The sequence below is a fragment of the Artemia sp. Qi Xiang Cuo genome, chromosome 2 (genome assembly GCF_049724085.1).
Source record: "Artemia sp. Qi Xiang Cuo chromosome 2, ASM4972408v1, whole genome shotgun sequence".
NCBI lineage: Eukaryota > Metazoa > Arthropoda > Branchiopoda > Anostraca > Artemiidae > Artemia > Artemia sp. Qi Xiang Cuo.
This window is the reverse complement of record NC_142795.1, coordinates 40,963,188-40,981,799: the sequence shown is the minus strand read 5'-3', so window position 1 is coordinate 40,981,799 and position 18,612 is coordinate 40,963,188. Positions and strand designations below refer to the sequence as shown.

The 18,612-nt window shown below is 36.2% G+C and overlaps 1 protein-coding gene across 4 annotated transcripts in view; it reads left to right on the top strand.

Moving 5' to 3' along the window:
* LOC148955234 (neurobeachin-like protein 1) overlaps positions 1 to 18,612 on the top strand; it is a 227,589-nt gene that overhangs the window by 45,357 nt on the left and 163,620 nt on the right. For all 4 annotated transcript variants that reach the window (XM_089101080.1, XM_089101086.1, XM_089101072.1 and 1 more), the window contains exons 4-6: positions 7,973 to 8,137; positions 12,789 to 12,876; positions 16,186 to 16,302. In XM_089101080.1, the coding sequence (XP_088957206.1) occupies positions 7,973 to 8,137; positions 12,789 to 12,876; positions 16,186 to 16,302 (370 nt within the window). The remainder of the gene's footprint in view (positions 1 to 7,972; positions 8,138 to 12,788; positions 12,877 to 16,185; positions 16,303 to 18,612) is intronic.

Here is an 18,612-nt window from a genome sequence, read left to right as displayed (position 1 = left end):
CCTTTGAGGACCGGGGGTTCCTGCGGGGTGGGGGTGGGGGGATCGGAGCCCTTTGGGGTTGTGGTAAGGGACCTCACGGCTAAACCACGACAAAGCACTACTCTCGTGGAACTCAATTCCCATTTAACTCAACCCCCGTGCAACTGAATTCCCCTTGTAACTGAACCCCTGTATAACCGAAACTCCCGTGCAAGTGTATCCCCTTTAACTGAACACTCGTAAAACAATAGAGTCCTTCAAACGGAACATTGAAAATCAAGAGAATGTAAAAGTTACAAGGTAAACCACGGCCCCTTTGGGAGCCTAGAGAACCTTTGAGGACTGGGGGTTCCTTCGGGGTTGGCGTGGGGGGATCGGAGCCCTTTGGGGTTGTGGTAAGGGACCTCACGGCTAAACCACGACAAAGCACTACTCTCGTGGAACTCAATTCCCATTTAACTCAACCCCCGTGCAACTGAACCCCTGTATAACCGAAACCCCCGTGCAACAGTATCCCCTTTAACTGAACCCCCGTAAAACAACAGAGTCCTTCAAACGGAACTTTGAAAATCAAGAGAATGTAAAAGTTACAAGGTAAACCACGGCCCCTTTGGGAGCCTAGAGACCCTTTGAGGCCCGGGGGGTTCCTGCGGGGGTGGGGTGGGGGCATCGGAGCCCGATGGGGTTGTGGTAGGGGACCTCACTGGTAAACCACGACAAAGCACTACTCTCGTGGAACTCAATTCCCATTTAACTCAACCCCCGTGCAACTGAATCCCCCTTGTAACTGAACCCGTGTATAACCGAAACCCCCCGTGCAACTGTATCCCCTTTAACTGAACCCTCGTGCAACTCACCCCTCCATGCAACCCATCCCCCTTGTAACTGAACCCCTGTATAACCGAAACCCCCGTGCAACAGTATCCCCTTTAACTGAACCCCCGTAAAACAACAGAGTCCTTCAAACGGAACTTTGAAATTCAAGAGAATGTAAAAGTTACAAGGTAACCCCCGGCCCCTTGGGGGGCTTAGAGAACCTTTGTGGACGGGGGGGTTCCTTGGGGGTTGTGGTGGGGGGATCGGAGCCCTTTGGGGTTGTGGTAAGGGACCTCACGGCTAAACCACGACAAAGCACTACTCACGTGGAACTCAATTCCCATTTAACTCAACCACCGTGCAACTGAATCCCCCTTGTAACTGAACCCGTGTATAGCCGAAACCCCCCGTGCAACTGTATCCCCTTTAACTGAACCCTCGTGCAACTCACCCCTCCATGCAACCCATCCCCCTCAAAACACTTTTCAGCCATTTCTTTTTAAATTGACAATACTTTTCAAACGTTACTTATGTATTATACAGACCACATCGGCGAGGTAAAGCTAGGTCAAGTCACAATATTATTCTATCGTTACTTTTCAATTAAGCTATTGAATACTTTCTAGCAATGTCTCTTGTAAGCGACAAATCTATTAAGTATCTGAGCTTATTCTTTGTATTGTTGATGCAAGCATCTCATTCTTTAATTACCCGTGAGGCATTCTTAACCTTCGCAATACTTTTAAGCAAATATCTTTTCGCAACAAAATTCGTAAATCTCTTAAACTAAAGAAGTAATTACCCTTTTCAAAAGACATTAGTCCTTCTATTAATGAACCCATGAAACGAAACCAGTCTGATAGCATCACAAACAATCACGCTCCTATTTCAAAAAATGGAATGCATGTAGCGTTCGTAGTAATAGGTTTAAAAACCTATTATCCAAGTTAAAAAAAAAAAAAAAAAAAAAAACCCTACTAATCAACTTACAGATGAATGACCACGGATTTAACCTAAAAAAAAACAAAAAAAAACTTGTATATCATGAACTAGAAATCTACGTCAGAATCCCTGGTAACCCAAGTACTTGAAAGTACACACACAACCTGTTTGGTACGGGGGCCCCAGCAAATTCAAAAGAAGGACTATACTAGCAAGTTCTTGTTTAAGGCCCAAGAACTCCTCCTTTGATTTTGGAATTAACTGCCACATGCACAATGGTCAAACCTTTCGAGGACGGAGGAGGGGCAGATTATTTCTTGGATAAGAGGTCTAAAACACCAAATACTGCATTTTTAGACCGCAATTTAATTGCGGGTGAAATACAACTCAACTAAAATCCACCTCAAAGACCTCAAATTAAAGCAAAATTCAGCTAAAAGTCAGTGTTGCCGCCTGCATTATCTTTGCACTATGTTAAGTACCATTTTCCTAATATAACATCTTGACAGCATATCAAACAGTCCGTGGTAACGAACCTTAAGTAAAGAGAGACCCTTGCCAATAGTAACCGACATTTTAAAAAATAGAATGATAAAATAAATAGATCAAAAGAATTTACTCTTTATGATGGTTTCAAATATTTAACGCTCAGTTAGTCTATATTTACCATCACAAATTATTAGCAGAGAAAGATTTGCACAGTGTTGAAAAAAGGAGAACATACCCCCAAGTAGTTTGGAATCTTGAGGAAATTCACACTACCTAATAATTTAACATGCTCAAGAGCCCTAGTGCGATTTCGATTTTTTCCAGAAAAGTTGATGACGGAGAGATGTCTGTTTGGGTTTACGGGTCTGGCAACTTAGTGGTTATCTCGACTGGGTAAAACGGGTCTAAGAAGACAAATTTTTTTGAAAAATATAGTTTGTATCAATTTGTGACGCCCTAGCATTGGCCAAAAATTGGATTCATTTTATCTCAGATCGACTTTAAACTTTGAGGGTATGTTAACTGGACCAAGGGGATAGTAATTAGCACAGAAAATTGTATCGAATTGGCAGGCAAAAATTTGAGATTTTTGTTTTTACAGACCTATTTATAACTTACAGGACTAGACATGCCCTGGGAAACCGTAATGGAAACAGACTATGCTGGGAGAAAATTTATAGATTTGAAATTTGTTGATAGTTTTAAACCAATTATTTATGTCAAAGTTGTCGCTCGATCGTATCTTAGCCCTATTTGGGTCAAAAACCTTTTTTTACGGCGGAAAATGGGACAAATCGACTTTACTATAGCGTAATCTCTTTTTATTTGTTTATTATTTTTTTGCTTGAGTAAGGAAATGGTCTTGAACTTTGAAAATATGGTATGGCACTAGAAAAACACATTTTTGTTAGAATCATACCTTTTGTGGTATTCTACATCCAGTAACTCCATATAACGATCCACGCCCAGAAAAACAGATCTGTCTGGGACCATCCTACTTGAGGAAAATGCCAAAGTATGTATTTTTGTAAATAGGTACTTGAAACCTTCTAACAGCTTGAACTTGAAAGCTCCGCTGAAGGGTTTTTGGCCATGAACTTCAGTATTTGACATTATATGGTTTGTCGTTTTCGCCTAAATCGTACACGTTTCCCCACTTTTTTTGTATTAAGGCAAAGTTTCAAATACTGATAATCTTTCATCGCTAAAATTACAAAATTTACTGCTTCCTCCATCCACAGGGACATTGAACAAAATGTCTATCTAAAAAATTTGATTGGATGCATTTGAGGAAAAGAGGGCGTTGGGGGGCTATTTGCCCTCCAATCACTTCTGACTTTTAAAAAGGGAACTAGAACTTTCAATTTCAAATCAAAGGAACCTCTTCCAAAGTTTATAAGACCAGATCTTCCATAAAAACCTTATATGCCCCAGGGGTATAACTTACGATCGTTGCCCCAAGGCTCTGGAGGGTCGTGTTAACCCTGAATGCATTGTTGTAGGATCTTTGGCGTATTTCGATTAACATTGCTACCTAAAAATTTTGTTCGGAAGCATTTTTTAAAAGAGAGTGCGTGGGGGGGGGGGTTAGTTGCCCTTCGATCATTTTTGACTCTTAAAAAAGGATCTAGGACTTTCAGTTTACAGTCAAATGAGCCTCGTCAAAAGTTTATATGGCCACCCCTTTCATGAAAACTTTACATCCTCCCGGTATATAACTTACAACATTTATCCCTGGGCTCTGGGGGGTTTTGTCGACCCTGGAGTTTTTGTTTCCTGATCTTTGGAGCATTTTGAAAGAAATGGATATCTCAAAATTTTGATCGGATGCATTTGGGGAAAAGAGAGCATGGGGGGGGGGGTAGTTGCCCTACGATCACTTTTGACTCTTAAAAGGGAACTAGATCTCTCAATTTCCAATCAAATGAGCATCCTCCAGAGTTTATAAGGCCATATAAACCTTATATGTCCCGGGAGTATAATTTACAATCGTTGCGCCCTGGTACTTGGGGGTTGTGTCAACCCTGGAGGCACAAGACTTTGGACAAAATTGCTTTCTCAAAGTTTTTATCGGAAGTTGCCCTTTGATCACATTAGCTATTGAAAAAATAACTGGAACTTTCAATTTCCAATCAAATGAGCCTCCTCTAAAGTTTATACGATCACCCCCTCTATAAAGTACTTATATAGCACCGGGGCATAACTTACTATACTTGCCCCAAGGCTTTGGGGGGTTGTGTCAACCCCAGAGTTTTTTTCTGGTCTTTGGATTCATTGGATGTTCTAAAAGCTTACAAGAGGATAAGATAACGAAATAGGTTCTAGGATAGGAGCTGGTAGCTTTTCAAGCACTTTTGACTTTTTAAAAAGGTACTAGAATTCTCAATTTTCGCCGAATGAGCACCCTCCGCAGTTTCTACGACCAAAAGGAGGGGGCTGAGGAGGGACCAGCCTCCCCTCCTATACGCAATAAATTCTGCTCGTTTTAGGGTTGAATGTTACTCTTTACTTTCATTATAAAGGCGTAGGCCAGAAATATTCCCGGAAATCAAGAGAGATTAGATACTAATTTACACATCCCTCCCTTCCCTAGTACTAATTCTATATTTATCTGAAGGCTCAATGAGAAGTATACTTTTTTTTTTTTTTTTTTTTATATATATATATATATATATATATATATATATATATATATATATATATATATATATATATATATATATATATATATATATATATATATATATATATATATATATATATATATATATATATATATATATATATATATATATATATATATATATATATATATATATATATATATATATATATATATATATATATATATATATATATATATATATATATATATATATATATATATATATATATATATATATATATATATATATATATATATATATATATATATAGGTTTAAATCCAATCATCTGAAAATTAATTCTATTATATAGGCTAAGAAGCACTTCTCATAAAAAGTATGAAAATATGATTCTAAAGCTTTTCACTATAGCCGTCTGCTTTATTGGGAAAATCGCCCGTAATAGCGGCTCATTTTTACGGATTGCAATTATGTTTAGGTATGAACGGTATCCTGCACGCCAGAATAGCCTCTGAGACAAGGAGTATCAATAAATACCCTTTCAACAGTCCCTTGAATTTTCGCTGGATGATATTTTGGCCCTGTTCGTGCCAAAATTACTGTTTTACTGCCCTAAATGCTAGAACCTCACAATATCCTGTAGCGTGATGTCTTTTGTTACTCAAAAACTGACACTGGATTTTCAAATGCCCCTTTGAACGAGATTTGTTTTAATAATCTAGGACTGCAAACTATGGATGGTCACGTGCCTTACCATCCTTCTCTGGGAAAATAATTAATTGCATATTTTGAACACAATCTTGGCAATCATTATTGCCATCAATCCATCCAGTCTTGACGGCGTATTTTACGAAATGTCTTGCCACAAGGTCAGACATTGGGCTGGGCGCTGACAGAAATTGGTATTTAATTCAGAAACAAGACATAGCACTCGTGGGCAAAGCCCAAATATGATGTCTCTTAGTCATTATTAGCAAAATAATGTTTTCTGATAAAACTTCGTCAGGATAAATAAACTAAAGGATAAAAACATTTGAGATTGAGAATAGAATTGTCTAATAAAACTTCGTCAGGATAAAATAAACTACAGAATAAAAACACTAGTGTAATATTTCCCAAAGCTTGGGACATGGTGTTTCAGTGGACTGGGGTCAGTTTTGGAACCTTCTCAGCCACTTCCCTGGGGGGACGAAATCTTATAGGTACAAAAGGTGGGGGAATGAATATCGGTAGATGGGATGCTGGAGGAGGGAGGAGCCAAATCTTTGGCATAATTTTTCTCGGCTGGAAGAAATGGATTCAAGTTTAAATTCTTTGAGGTAAAAGTAGTAAGGTAAAAGGGAACCGCCATAAATGATTTGCAGTGATCTCTTCTGAAATCGTTCTATTTTATCACTTTCACCCTGGGCAACGGCAAAATGCCAAACCGGACTAGCATATTCAACTAAGGGCCGGATTAAAGTGCAAAATATTAGTTTCTGCTTGTCCTTAGGAACTCGAAATTTTTTCAGTGTTTTTAGCTTTCGGATTGCGCCGTTAGCTTGTTTTACCATTGTCTTTGTATTCTCCCGCCATGAGAGGTCAGAAGAAATCACCTCACCAATTAAAGTTATTTTATGACTTATTAGCTCGGGAGCGATAGGAGGTTCGAAAGATGGTTGAGTATTCCGAAGAAAAGAAAATGTCGTGATCGAGCATTTGTCTTTATTGACGACCATGTTTAGTTCAGCTGCCTCCGTTAAGAAAACTTCCGTTAAGAAAAAGTCGTCAACGTATTTCCATCTGTCCTCCAGCTCAGCAGCAATTTCATTTATCATGAGGAGGAAGCCCAGCGGCCCGATCACAGTTCCTTGTGGAATTCCACAAAAAACTGGCAGAGAAGTGGAAAATTGGTCTTTATACTTCACAGTTTTCTCTCTATTTGTTAAGAAGCTCTTGATGATTTTAATAATAAATCTGGGTATATATTTTTTCCACCATTTTACCAAAAGGATTCTGTGACCAACAAGGTCAAATTCTTTTCTGAACTCAATTGCAATTAAATTTATCCATTTTCCAGGTTCCATTAGCAGGACCCTATATGTGGCTACTGTTCTCAGAGGCACCCTAATAAGGTTGTCACCGCTAACCTCCACCAAACTTGGACTATATTCTACTAGAATAATCGTAATTGAAATCGCACTGTGCATATTCATAAAAAGATCTTGTCTAGTAGTAAAATATTAAAAAGAAAATCCTTTCAATTGATCACAACTTAACCTTTGAATTACAAACCATTGGTTCATTTGAAAGCCTATAGAAAGATAAAAGCAGAAAGAAAATAAGGGAGAATATTTTTCCTCTCCCATGTGCAGTCATTTTTTACAGAAGGTATTTTCATAGAAACTACGGGGGTGGTTCTTTTTTATGGAATACTGACAGTTTTAGAGAGGTATAGATGGCATGTATAATATCAGTGTAAACAACCTCCGCCCGTGTTATTTTTGCCTCTGGGCATATATGTGGCCAACAATGACGTCTGACTAAAATTTTGAGATTGGTGTTTCATTCAGATGTTCAAAGTTTTCATAAAATATGCCTCTAGGGGAAATTTGACAGGCGCAGCCCCATAATTAAGCACTCATAACATCGAAACGGCCAAACGAAACACAGATTCACGGATACATTTAAGTAAAGAAAAAAGTTCGGCATCTTGCAAGATGTAAAATGTAATCATGCAAGAATTTCAAATATGCCTGGCCTGAAAAACAAAGGATACAGTTTCCTATTCACACCTCCCTCATTCCTCAGCAGCCTTTTAGGCAAATATTTTGCGTCTCTTAAAAAGAGCACTAGAACTTCTGATTTCCAATCAGACGAACTCCCTCTAAAGTTTACGCGACCACCCCTTCTATATGAAGTGCCTCTGTGAATAAAAAATGATAATAATGATAAAACATTGAAGCCTTAGTGTCTTTACCATAGGTAACGTCATAGCGTTGTCTCTCATATTAATAAGTTGTAAACAATGAAACTGTTTTAAGGATTTTTATTATTTCTAAGGTTTTAGTTTTACTTTAATTAAGACAACTCTTTTATTATAAGCTGTATGTAACGTCTTTGCTAATTGTGTGTACTTTAGGCTAAAAACCAAGACGACATCTTATTTGGAAGCATTTTTGGCCAAAGATGGGACAATAATCATTGCTGTTGGGAATGAAAAGCATTATGTCACCTCTCTTGTTGTTGAAAAATCCTTGAATGATGGACAGTGGCATTCAGTAATTGTTGTTCATATTGCTGGAAGGTAAATTGATGTGTAAAACACCTTTCAGGTTTATAACTGAACTTAAAATATTTACAACTTCCTTCATTTTGTTATAGTCGGTCATTAATAAGTTTCCATTTTTATCCGTTTTGATCATCGACATTAATCTGATTAAGAGTAAGGAACATAGGATATTTAATTAACATGTTTTTATTTTTACTCTGTTTAATTCTACTATTTAATTCTAGATTGCCTTTTGTTGCGCAATGACTTTTCTTTTTCGCCTGAAGTTTTTTAGCGATAAAATAAAAAATATGGTATTTGATGTTTATATATTGAAAATTTGGTGAATCGAATTTTTCAGAAAATATGAAAGCGCTCATTTTTGGATCTAGGAATTAGTTAAATCACTTTCTCCCTAGATATACTTTAGACAATCAATGACGCTGTATTTTTCTCTTTTTTGATGTAAAAAAAGCGAACCACATTGAATGTACCGTGGCAACTGAATCAAGCTTTAAATAACAACAAAATTGCCGGATAAACTCGGAAATTTTTTTTGTGCGTTAAGCTGAAATAAAAAGGCCGATTTACTTGAACTGCTGATTCTAGACATGTGCAATATGTGACGTGTAAAAGTAGTTTTTTTTTCGCTTTTTTGACTTATGTGTTCATGCCAAAAAAGATGAGATTTTCTTAAATAAAATATTAAGAATGGTGTTTAAACTCACCTCAGCTATGGGAATTCATGCTTTACGTTGTAACGTTGGAATTAACAATTTTGATGAGACCTGTTTTATGTCATTCTCAGGCTTGTTTCCCGCCGGGAAACAAGATGACATTAAAAATGTACTTATATAGGAAAATATTAAACAGTCTCAGTTAAATCTTGGTAAAGACAAAGCTTCTGGTTGCACTTACCACCCTCCTCTACCTTGAAAATTTCTTGGTGGAGCCCATGATGCTCCCACCTATGCCCCTTTTGTACCGGTACGATATAAGGACGTAATCGTTTTTGTTTTCCACAGAAAATATATTTCTGCTAAAAGTGGGAAGCTATAATCCCGCAACTCCCACGTTACAGTCTAAGTCGAAAAATATTCCTTAAACTAAGAGAGATTTGAGATTAATTTCTACCTCACCTCTATCCCCCCCTCCCTCCCAAGAAAAACCTCCTATATGTATTTGAAAATTTGCTAAGAGTTGAAGAACTTGTGCTTTTTGAAGCTTCAAGGACAGTCCCCACCCCCACCTACACAAAGATCAACCGGACTTCCTCCGTAGCTGCGGATACAAAATTATAAACCATTGAAAATATCTTGCCCTTTTTGGACCAACATGGCTATTTTGCGCTACAAATTACAGAAAAGGCCAATTTGCTGTTGCGCAATCTCTTTCTACTGAAAATGACCGCCAAAACTTCCAATTTCTTTTCGAACGAGTCCTATACCGATGCTTTTGGGCCATTAGCTCTATACGGTCACTGTTGAAAAAAAAAAAAAAAAAAAAATCTGAACCCACTTTCATGATCCTCCGTCTGAGAAAAAATTCGAAATTTTAGCATTTTCGTAGAAAAGGGATTGCAACCCATGCAATAGCGTTAATTCATGTACTGAATCTGATGCTATAATCATCATCAAGGTCACATTGTTTTGGAGCGTTTCTCGTCCTTTTTGGAGAATCAGGCAAATTTCCTTAGGCTGGTAACTTTTGGTGAGTATCTTTAAACTTTGTGTATTTTATATATTCGGTATTATCAAAACTCCTTTTTCTAGAGTTTTGGATACTGTTGGCAAGAGTCACTTCTTGTTTTTAATTCATCCCACGAACTGTTTGATATTTATCTGTGAACAATGAGTTTTTTTCATAATATAGTGCCATCGCCGTTGAGGCTGTGATGGTTTTATCGATCCTATGCTTATTAGATCTTTCAACTACTCTAAAAAAAATAGCTATCTCAAAATAAAAGCGAAAAAAAAAATTATAAACGCGAGGCAACGCTACAGTAAGGCAACGCTAGTGTGTTGCCTCTGACAGACCGATCAGAGGCACTCCATCGCTCTTTGTCTTCTGGGTGAAACGCACCCCACATAGCGTCGAATCAAAACTTCAAGATTGCTATTTTGCTAAGAATTTTCCAAAAATTTGAACATGTACTTTCAGGTGCAGCTTGATGTGTGAAACCCCAGGAGTTCGGGTGCCAAATTATGTAGCCAGCACAAAACAGGGGATTCATACTAGATACGATTTAGTAGAAAGTGGACATATTACATTGTGTTGAAGTAATTTTTGTCATATGTGATAAGAAGGGATATCTCTTCTTCAACTCTGTACATATGGAGATGTTACACCTCTTTTGATTTCTGATTATTCAGGGAAATAGTCTTTTGACTGTTATAAATCAAAACACATTAAGTGCATGTTGCACAAAAAGGTTTTCGTTTCCCACAAAGTTAATTTTTAAAGGTTTTTAAGTCGCTGATGGCAAATATAGTAGCATAGAATAGTTCTATTTATACAAGCAATCATAGTTCAGAATAAAAAATTCCAACTAAATAGCGTTAGTACTTACAACGAAAACAAGAAAAAAGAAAAAAAAACACGAGACTATAACTTATTAAACAGTGACATGTAAAAAGGAACGAACGAATTGGCGAAACGATTTGTTCTTGGAGTAGGCAATTCCAGTCTCGCTTTGTTAGATGAACTTCTGTTTATTTTATTCCTCATAACCGATGGTAGAATCTCTGTGTTTTACTGCTAAGAAGAAAACAACTACCGTCCTAAGGGACGGTAGTTGTAGGACATATAATGCCGATTCATAACTTACATATTCGTCTGAAAGAATAACTTTAAAGGTTTTTTTGTAGTGACTCAAGTTGATCGCTTAGGTAACTTGTTGTTGACTTGAGGGCCCCATACAGGGCAAGCATACTTGAGAATTGTTCGAATGTATGTATGATAAGCAGTCTTGAGTTGGGACACAGAAAAACATAAACGACGTAGTAAGATAAGGGTACGCATCGCACCATTTGCCTTTTTAGTGATTGTATCAACATGAATACTAAACGGGCCGTAACGCTAAATGTGACACCGAGAATTACAGCCGAAGATACACTAGGATACGGTGTAAGAGGAATGACAAAGTCTCTCTTAAGAGTTTAAAGTGAAGGATTTTGGTTTTTCCTTCGTTGATTTGAAGGCTGTTGATAGTACATTGGTATTTAAAGTTGATTATTATTGAGTCACTGAATTGAGGAACTGCCTCGGAGTTTTCAATGAGATATTTCAGAAGAATTGACAAGTCGTCTACATACTTAAACCTGTCCTTAAACTCAGAAAGGGCACAGTTTATAACTGCTAAAAACAACAGCACTGCAAGTTTCGTGCCTTGTGGAGCACCACACGTGAGCTCAGCCCATTCGAAGTTGATGTCTCCTGGAAAAGGGCTATAGAAGCACTGGAAACGGTCTTGCAAAAAAAAAAAAAATCGATCACTAAAGGGAGAATATGCTCGAGTTTGCCATAATACCTTGTGAACGGCAAACTCGGAAATTTCACCTACATTATCCATCTCTGCTTCAGTAATGAGAGACTCAATATCTGAACTGATGATTGACGGAAAGGTGGTACAGACGCCAACAAAAAAAGAGTTCACTTCCGGAGCCGATAACAAGGTAACATCTTCTTTCAATACCTTTAGGTCACTGGGTGCCGTTTAACCACCAAGTCTTTTTACTGACGACTGCCATTTGTATGGATCTGTCGTAAGTAAGGGCATAATTTTGTCCTTCACATATTGTCTATTTGCTCGCCTGTTACCTTTGCTTCTGTTGCCATTTCAGTATCATGTAGCAAAAGACAGGACGTATGTTAGATGTTTTTGAAAGCACTTATAATGTTCACCGGGGTATTGTATCGAATGATGTCTTATCTTCCTAATTTTAAATATCAGGCTGATCAAACCGGTCTTGGTGATGAGTGGTAAGTACAGAGTAACCCTTGTCAATACCAACCAAACTCTAAAAAACATAAGTTTAAAAGCAATATATACAAACTGCAAAGCTAATTTGGTAGCTTTTCGATAGCTCTATATTAATTGTATATGTCAATATTTTAACTCGGTAGCAAATCGGCACTCTGTGCCAAGAATGGCAGAAAAGGCCCCTCATCTGTGACGCGATCTCTTTCATTATTTAAAAAGGGCACTAGAATTTTCTAAGTTCTGCCCCTTCTTTCGGTGTTTTATTGTTTTGATACTATGTCCTTGTCGATATGATGCGGTGCTTTTTGGTATGATGTCGGACTTTGTCGACTCCAACTTCAAAGGTTTCGGATTAGCGAGCTTCTGAACTTCCAGTCACTATCCGTCTCCCCTCCGAAATATCAAGATTTTTACGATTTCCTTTTAATGTCTTGTATGTTTAGCGCAATTGTTTGCGTCCTTTGGCCTAGTCCCCCCTGCCCCTCACTTCAAAATAACTTTTGAATGCGCCTGAGCATAGTAATTAAAAATATACAGGTTTCCGAAGTTTAATTTACTTTCCAGAATCAAATGTTGGGATTACGTTTTCCAAGGTAACCATTTCTCTGAAAGCGAAAATAATTTCAATGAATTTACTAAGATACTAATTGCAACAATAAGAACATTAACTGAGAGAAACTAACTAAATCCTTATTACAATTTCAGGAATCTGGTGGGCCTGGACCAAACCAAAGTATATATAGATGGGGAAGAGGTGCATAGTGCTACTGTTAGGTTTCCAAGAGGGAAACAGGTAAGAAAGTGTCAAATTTATGTATCAGATGAATGAAACAAAAAGAAATATACTTGGGAAATTCACCCATTAAATGAATGAAGTTCTTTTTTTTATGGCAGCGCTGTCCTAATATAGCTTGAATCCAATAATTTTCTGTGTATTATTTGTGATTATAAGCGTATATTATCTTATATATTGCAGCAGTCACTTGAGTGCTCTATAAATGTCTGTTTCCTTTCAATATATATATATATATATATATATATATATATATATATATATATATATATATATATATATATATATATATATATATATATATATATATATATATATATATATATATATATATATATATATATATATATATATATATATATATATATATATATATATATATATATATATATATATATATATATATATATATATATATATATATATATAACTTTTATCATTGACAGAAATTTACGTTGAGCATGCGCTGCTGTTTTAGAAAAACAATGCCGAATACCTCTTTGTTTTTGTTGTTGTAAATAGCTGACTAACTGTGGGCGCTAGAAGAAAGAGAGTTTGGATTACCTAGAAAAAGAAGAAATAATTTTATTATTGTTAACAGTGAGCCTCAGAGTTTCTGATTTATTCAGCTATAAAATATTACTATCGGATTTCACGAAATGGTATGGTTTATTCAAAACCGTTATTTAAATCAGTGAGTTTTTTGCAACATATGTAACTAGAATTTTCCTATCTATTAATCTGACCCATGTGCGCAAAAGGGAGGAGGGGGGGGGGGTGTTCAGAGTGTCTATCTTCCCTGAAATATCGTGATTGTTTCAGTGATTCTATAAAAGTCGTATATATTCATCTGTTTGAATCTATTTAGCTGGTTTCTATGGACAAGATAAACTTTTATCTTGAGAACTCTTTACCCGAGCAAACACTGCCGAAGATGATTTCCTCGTAAAAAAAAAACAAATGAAAGCAAAAAACCTGCAAATTACACAAAAAAAATATTCAAAAGTTTTTAATCTTCCTATAACCTTGCTTTCCACAGATTATGAAAATTCGATAAATTCGCTTGTATAGTTCTAATTGATAATTGAATTCATTTTCTTTGTTTTATTTAAACCCACTATGCAAGTTGCAGCTTTTGTTATTTATTAACTGACATAAATGTAGCTTCGGTTGCTTGTTCATTTTTATTTTCAGAAATCTTCTCAGTAATGGAGAACCCTGACAAAGTTAAAACCATGGGCCTTGAAGATTCCTCAATCCTTATTCACTAAATCTGAACGACTGCATTCCAGATTCGGTCTCTTTTCGACAGCTGCGAAGAAAGCAGCTTAAATTTTTACTTACAATTGCCTTCGTGCCTTTTTTTTAATGATTCTACAATTTAACTTCTTATTTAGTTGTAGAGTACGTGTGGCACTTACTTGTGGCACCCCAGGGTGTGTCTACATCCAGTTTAAATTCACTACTTAGATCAAAGGAAAAATTATTATAAACACAGACTATATTTAAAAAAAAATTCACTCATAACACGTCCCGTTGATTACCTTCTTCCCGTTACTATCGCTACCACCACTTGTTTTTATTTTCTTTTTTTCATGTCAAAAGTCACGAAACTGATTTTAAACTGATCGACAGGTTTGTGATCTAAAAGTATGATTTTTCCTTTACGACGGTTTCTGTTATATTCTTCTTTTTACTTCCCTGTTTAAAAAGCACTTATAAAGAATACAAGGTTCCTAATGAGTGCAACTAGTTGGTTAACCAAAATTTGCACAGATATCACAAGAAACGACAATATGAAAATATTTCACAAAAAAAGAGCACAAAATCACTAAAACTAGTGATAAACGATTAGGCGTAGAAACTCTGCTTAAAGTAAAGCAATAAATGCTGATTTACTCCCTGTGTTTTCATTTAAAGAGGGGAAGTTATTGTCATGTAGATAGGGTCGAACTTATCAGAAAGCTCTCCAAAGTTTTTCGTGTAGTATACTCTTGGGAAAAACCCAAGGCTCCAATAAAGTAAATCTATTTTTTGTTTCTTATTATAAATGGGAAATTTTGAACATTAATTCTAATTTCTACCATGATTTAGCTTACAGAAAAAAAAAATCAAGAACATCGGTTTATCTACTATAGCATGTCTAGCAGTAATACATACACTGCCAACTGTTCATGCTTTAGAATGTATTTTAAAAATACGTTCCCATGTGATTAGCTCTGGTTAACTTGACAGGGGGTGGTAATCCTAGCTGCATAGCTTGCATATTGGGCGTCTTGCAAGGTAGCTTTGGAATCTTTTGAGAATTTTTGCGTTTTATAAACTTTCTGGCCATTCAAACTTTTCGTGTTTCTGAAATGAAGGTGTAGATCTTAAGTATAACGACGGAGAGTTTCTTATCTGCCTTAAATTGCCCGTGGAAGACCAACGCATACAGAAATGGTATAAGGACTTGAGGAAATCCACCAATATAGTAAATCAAGTAGATAATATATATCAAATGACAGTAAAGACAACTTTTGGCACAGAACCTTAAACTAGATTGAATTCCCAATGTACATACATGCGCGTGTGACTTCGGACTTGGGCAAATCGTCTAACATTTCTTGGCAAGTGTTTCTAGTGGAAGAAATTATTGTGCGCAGAAGTGAAGTACTTTTCTCCTTTTTGTAAATCGAGCGACAAAGGTATACGCCATGTTTCGTTCAAATATAACAGCTCTGAAATGTAAGAGAAGCTTATTTGAGCTTGTTAATGACGATCTTCTTCTTTCTTTCTTGAAAATGTCTCCAAAGTACATAGTCCCCGAATTTACACTGACTGGTTCGTAGTCGGTTATTTATATTTTGAACTAATAAAATGACCCACTTCACTTTCCCCTTTACTATATTTTGTCAAATATTTTCTTCTCTTGATTTTTAGTGTTGTTTTGTTCAGCATTAGTATTAAGCAATCGGTAAGTTTTTGTGTATAATTTAATCGTTATTTAATGCGATTTTCGTCTTGATTCACCATCATTTTCGATGTTTTTAAACTCTTTTAAAATTCCCACAAATTTGGGTTCGTTATTACTTCTTACTCTAGAGTTTAATATTGATATTAGCTACCATTGCTGATTCAGTCTCAATTAGCCTGATTTTGATTATTATAGCTGGGCTTATTGCCAGAACAAATCTTAACTATTTTTCGCAATATTCATAAGGACTGTTGACTGATTCTCAATAGATGTGGCTGGGAAATTAAAAAAAAAATTGTTTTTTCGAGGCCTGTTTGGAAAATTTATTTATTTGTTAATTTCTTCATTTATAGCAAGGTGTGTCGCTATGGATCGGGGGTATATGTGATCCTGCCAGTCGAACTTTGGATGTTTTTGTTGGAAGAAATGAAGGAAACAATTTATTTCAAGGACTTGGTTTCAACCCAAATGTACGTAAATAATACTTATATTTTTCTTGTATTAAAGTATATCAATCATTTTGTAAAGCGTTTTGACTATTTAGTACTTTTAATTCTTGGAATTTTAAAGCTATTTATCTACCGCTCTTTTACTGCTTACTTCTCCTCTTTCTCACCAATGCCTTTAGGCTACTAATTTACTCCACAATGGAAGTTGCACCTTATATTTTCTTCACTTGTATTTCTTGTTAGGAATATTGTTTCTCTTGTAAAAAAATATTGGAAGCTATCCACATTTGCTTCGCTGCTTTTTTCCAGCAAATCTGTTGATGTTTTCAAAATAAAAAAAAAGATGTTTCCATAGTATTAGAGCTGAATGGCAAAAAGTGAATCAGTATTCTTTGCTCTTTAGAAGGGATGTTTGATGATCATGGCAAAGATGTATAAGTTTAATCCCATCTTTACAACCTAAATTACAAATATTTATTGGAAAGATAAACAGAAACCCTTTTTTTTATTGATAATAAGACTGAAATTGACAAGACTGAGGCAAAGAGCATGAATAATTATACCAAAGATAGAAAAAATGGAGGTTAAGCTTAATTTCCTGAGTATCATAACAAGCTTACAAATCATGCTGGAATTTTTTTTTCACATACTATGTACTGTGACTTGAGTGTCATGACACCGCTTCTCAATCTTTATAGTCTACCCGTTCTCCAAATGTGTTCAAATTAAGCCAGACCCCTTACGACCTTCTTATAATTGATAAAAATTTGAGTTTAATTGTCCATTTAATCCTGACCTGGGGATAGCGCAATATTGATCTCTGCTTGACAATATGGGACCCAATGTCGATCCCAGCTGCTGCAGGGCCAACGAGAAAGGGGACCCCTCGGTTAATTAAATTCCTACTAAACATCTGTTGATGTCCTCCGTGCTACAAAATGGCTAAGGAAGAACAATGCGTCTATATTTCTACCTTTTTTTTAATCATAAAATCTCTCTGTCTGATCGTGACTATCTCTCTCATCAGTCTCTCATTAGTGCATACTCATTCATTTTTATAAGTTTTAATTTTACACTTTTTTTGTAATTTGACTGAAACCTATTAATTAATACCTAAAAGGTTATTCGTACAAAATCTTTAATTGCATTTGCTTTGTGCTCATTATAAATAAAGCCTAGGTAACGAGATTTTCTCCGAAAGGATGGGTCGTAACCACACAGTGTAACCGGTGGACTGATGGGCTCCTGAGGATGTTGCGAATGAAAACATGCACAGTTGTTCTTTGTAGAGCTGTAAAGAATATCATAATCAGCAGTATCAATCTCAATCTTGGGTAACGTATTAAGCATAGTAGGACAAGTAGTTCACCCAACAAGATCATCATCATAACTTAAATTATTAATGTGCAGAGATCCAGATCTGTATCCTAAGACAGACCTTGGGTATGGTACCCTCAGGGAATCCGCATTAGAGAGAACACCTTGCGTCGCACCTCTTAATGGGACATGTCCAAAATTCACACGTTGATCCAAATCCAATGAGAAGATGTTTGGGCAGTGACGCACATGCAGGATGATTAGTGGCTCTTTGTGGATACCCTGGGTGCCCCTAGCGGCACAGGAAGATCTAAGGTCTAAGGTAAGGATACAAATCCAACATGGTAACTGAGTCTATTAGTACTGATGCACTTATTAATATCATTATAATGCATGAAGAAAAGGTGACAGTATGCCTTCCGGGTGCACGCCATTTGCTGAAGAGAATGATGGATTACTTCAGGACACCAATGAATCGCAAAACACTGTCCTGTAAACCGAAAACCTTCAAGCCTGTAAACCTTCAAGTTATTTATACGGTCAAACGCTTTACGAACATCAACAAAACAAGCATAGACGTAAGTCAAAAATAACCAATACTACTCGACGAGAGTATAAAGAATGAAAAACGCCAATTCAATCGAAAAGTTTTTCTTATGAGCGAACTGTTTACTGCTTAAAATGTAAAAGAGATCTCTGATAAAATATCCATAAATTCTCTAGCAGTTTTGACATATGTGAAGCCAAAGCTATGCAGCAAAAATTATGCGCTACTAGAAACTCTTTTTCCTTGTGGGGATCAGGCCAACCTCCATTAAAGAAGCAGAAAGTATTCAATGATTAATAAACACGAAGAAAAATAACGCAAGAAAGGGGAAATAACCTCAGTAGAATTTCATAAGGGGTCTAAAGATAAACAATCAGAATCTTTAGCTTGGCTTATGAATTTCTAAGGTCGAGAACCTAATATTCGGCTCGCTTAGGTTTAATATCAAAAGTTGAACAGACAGAATC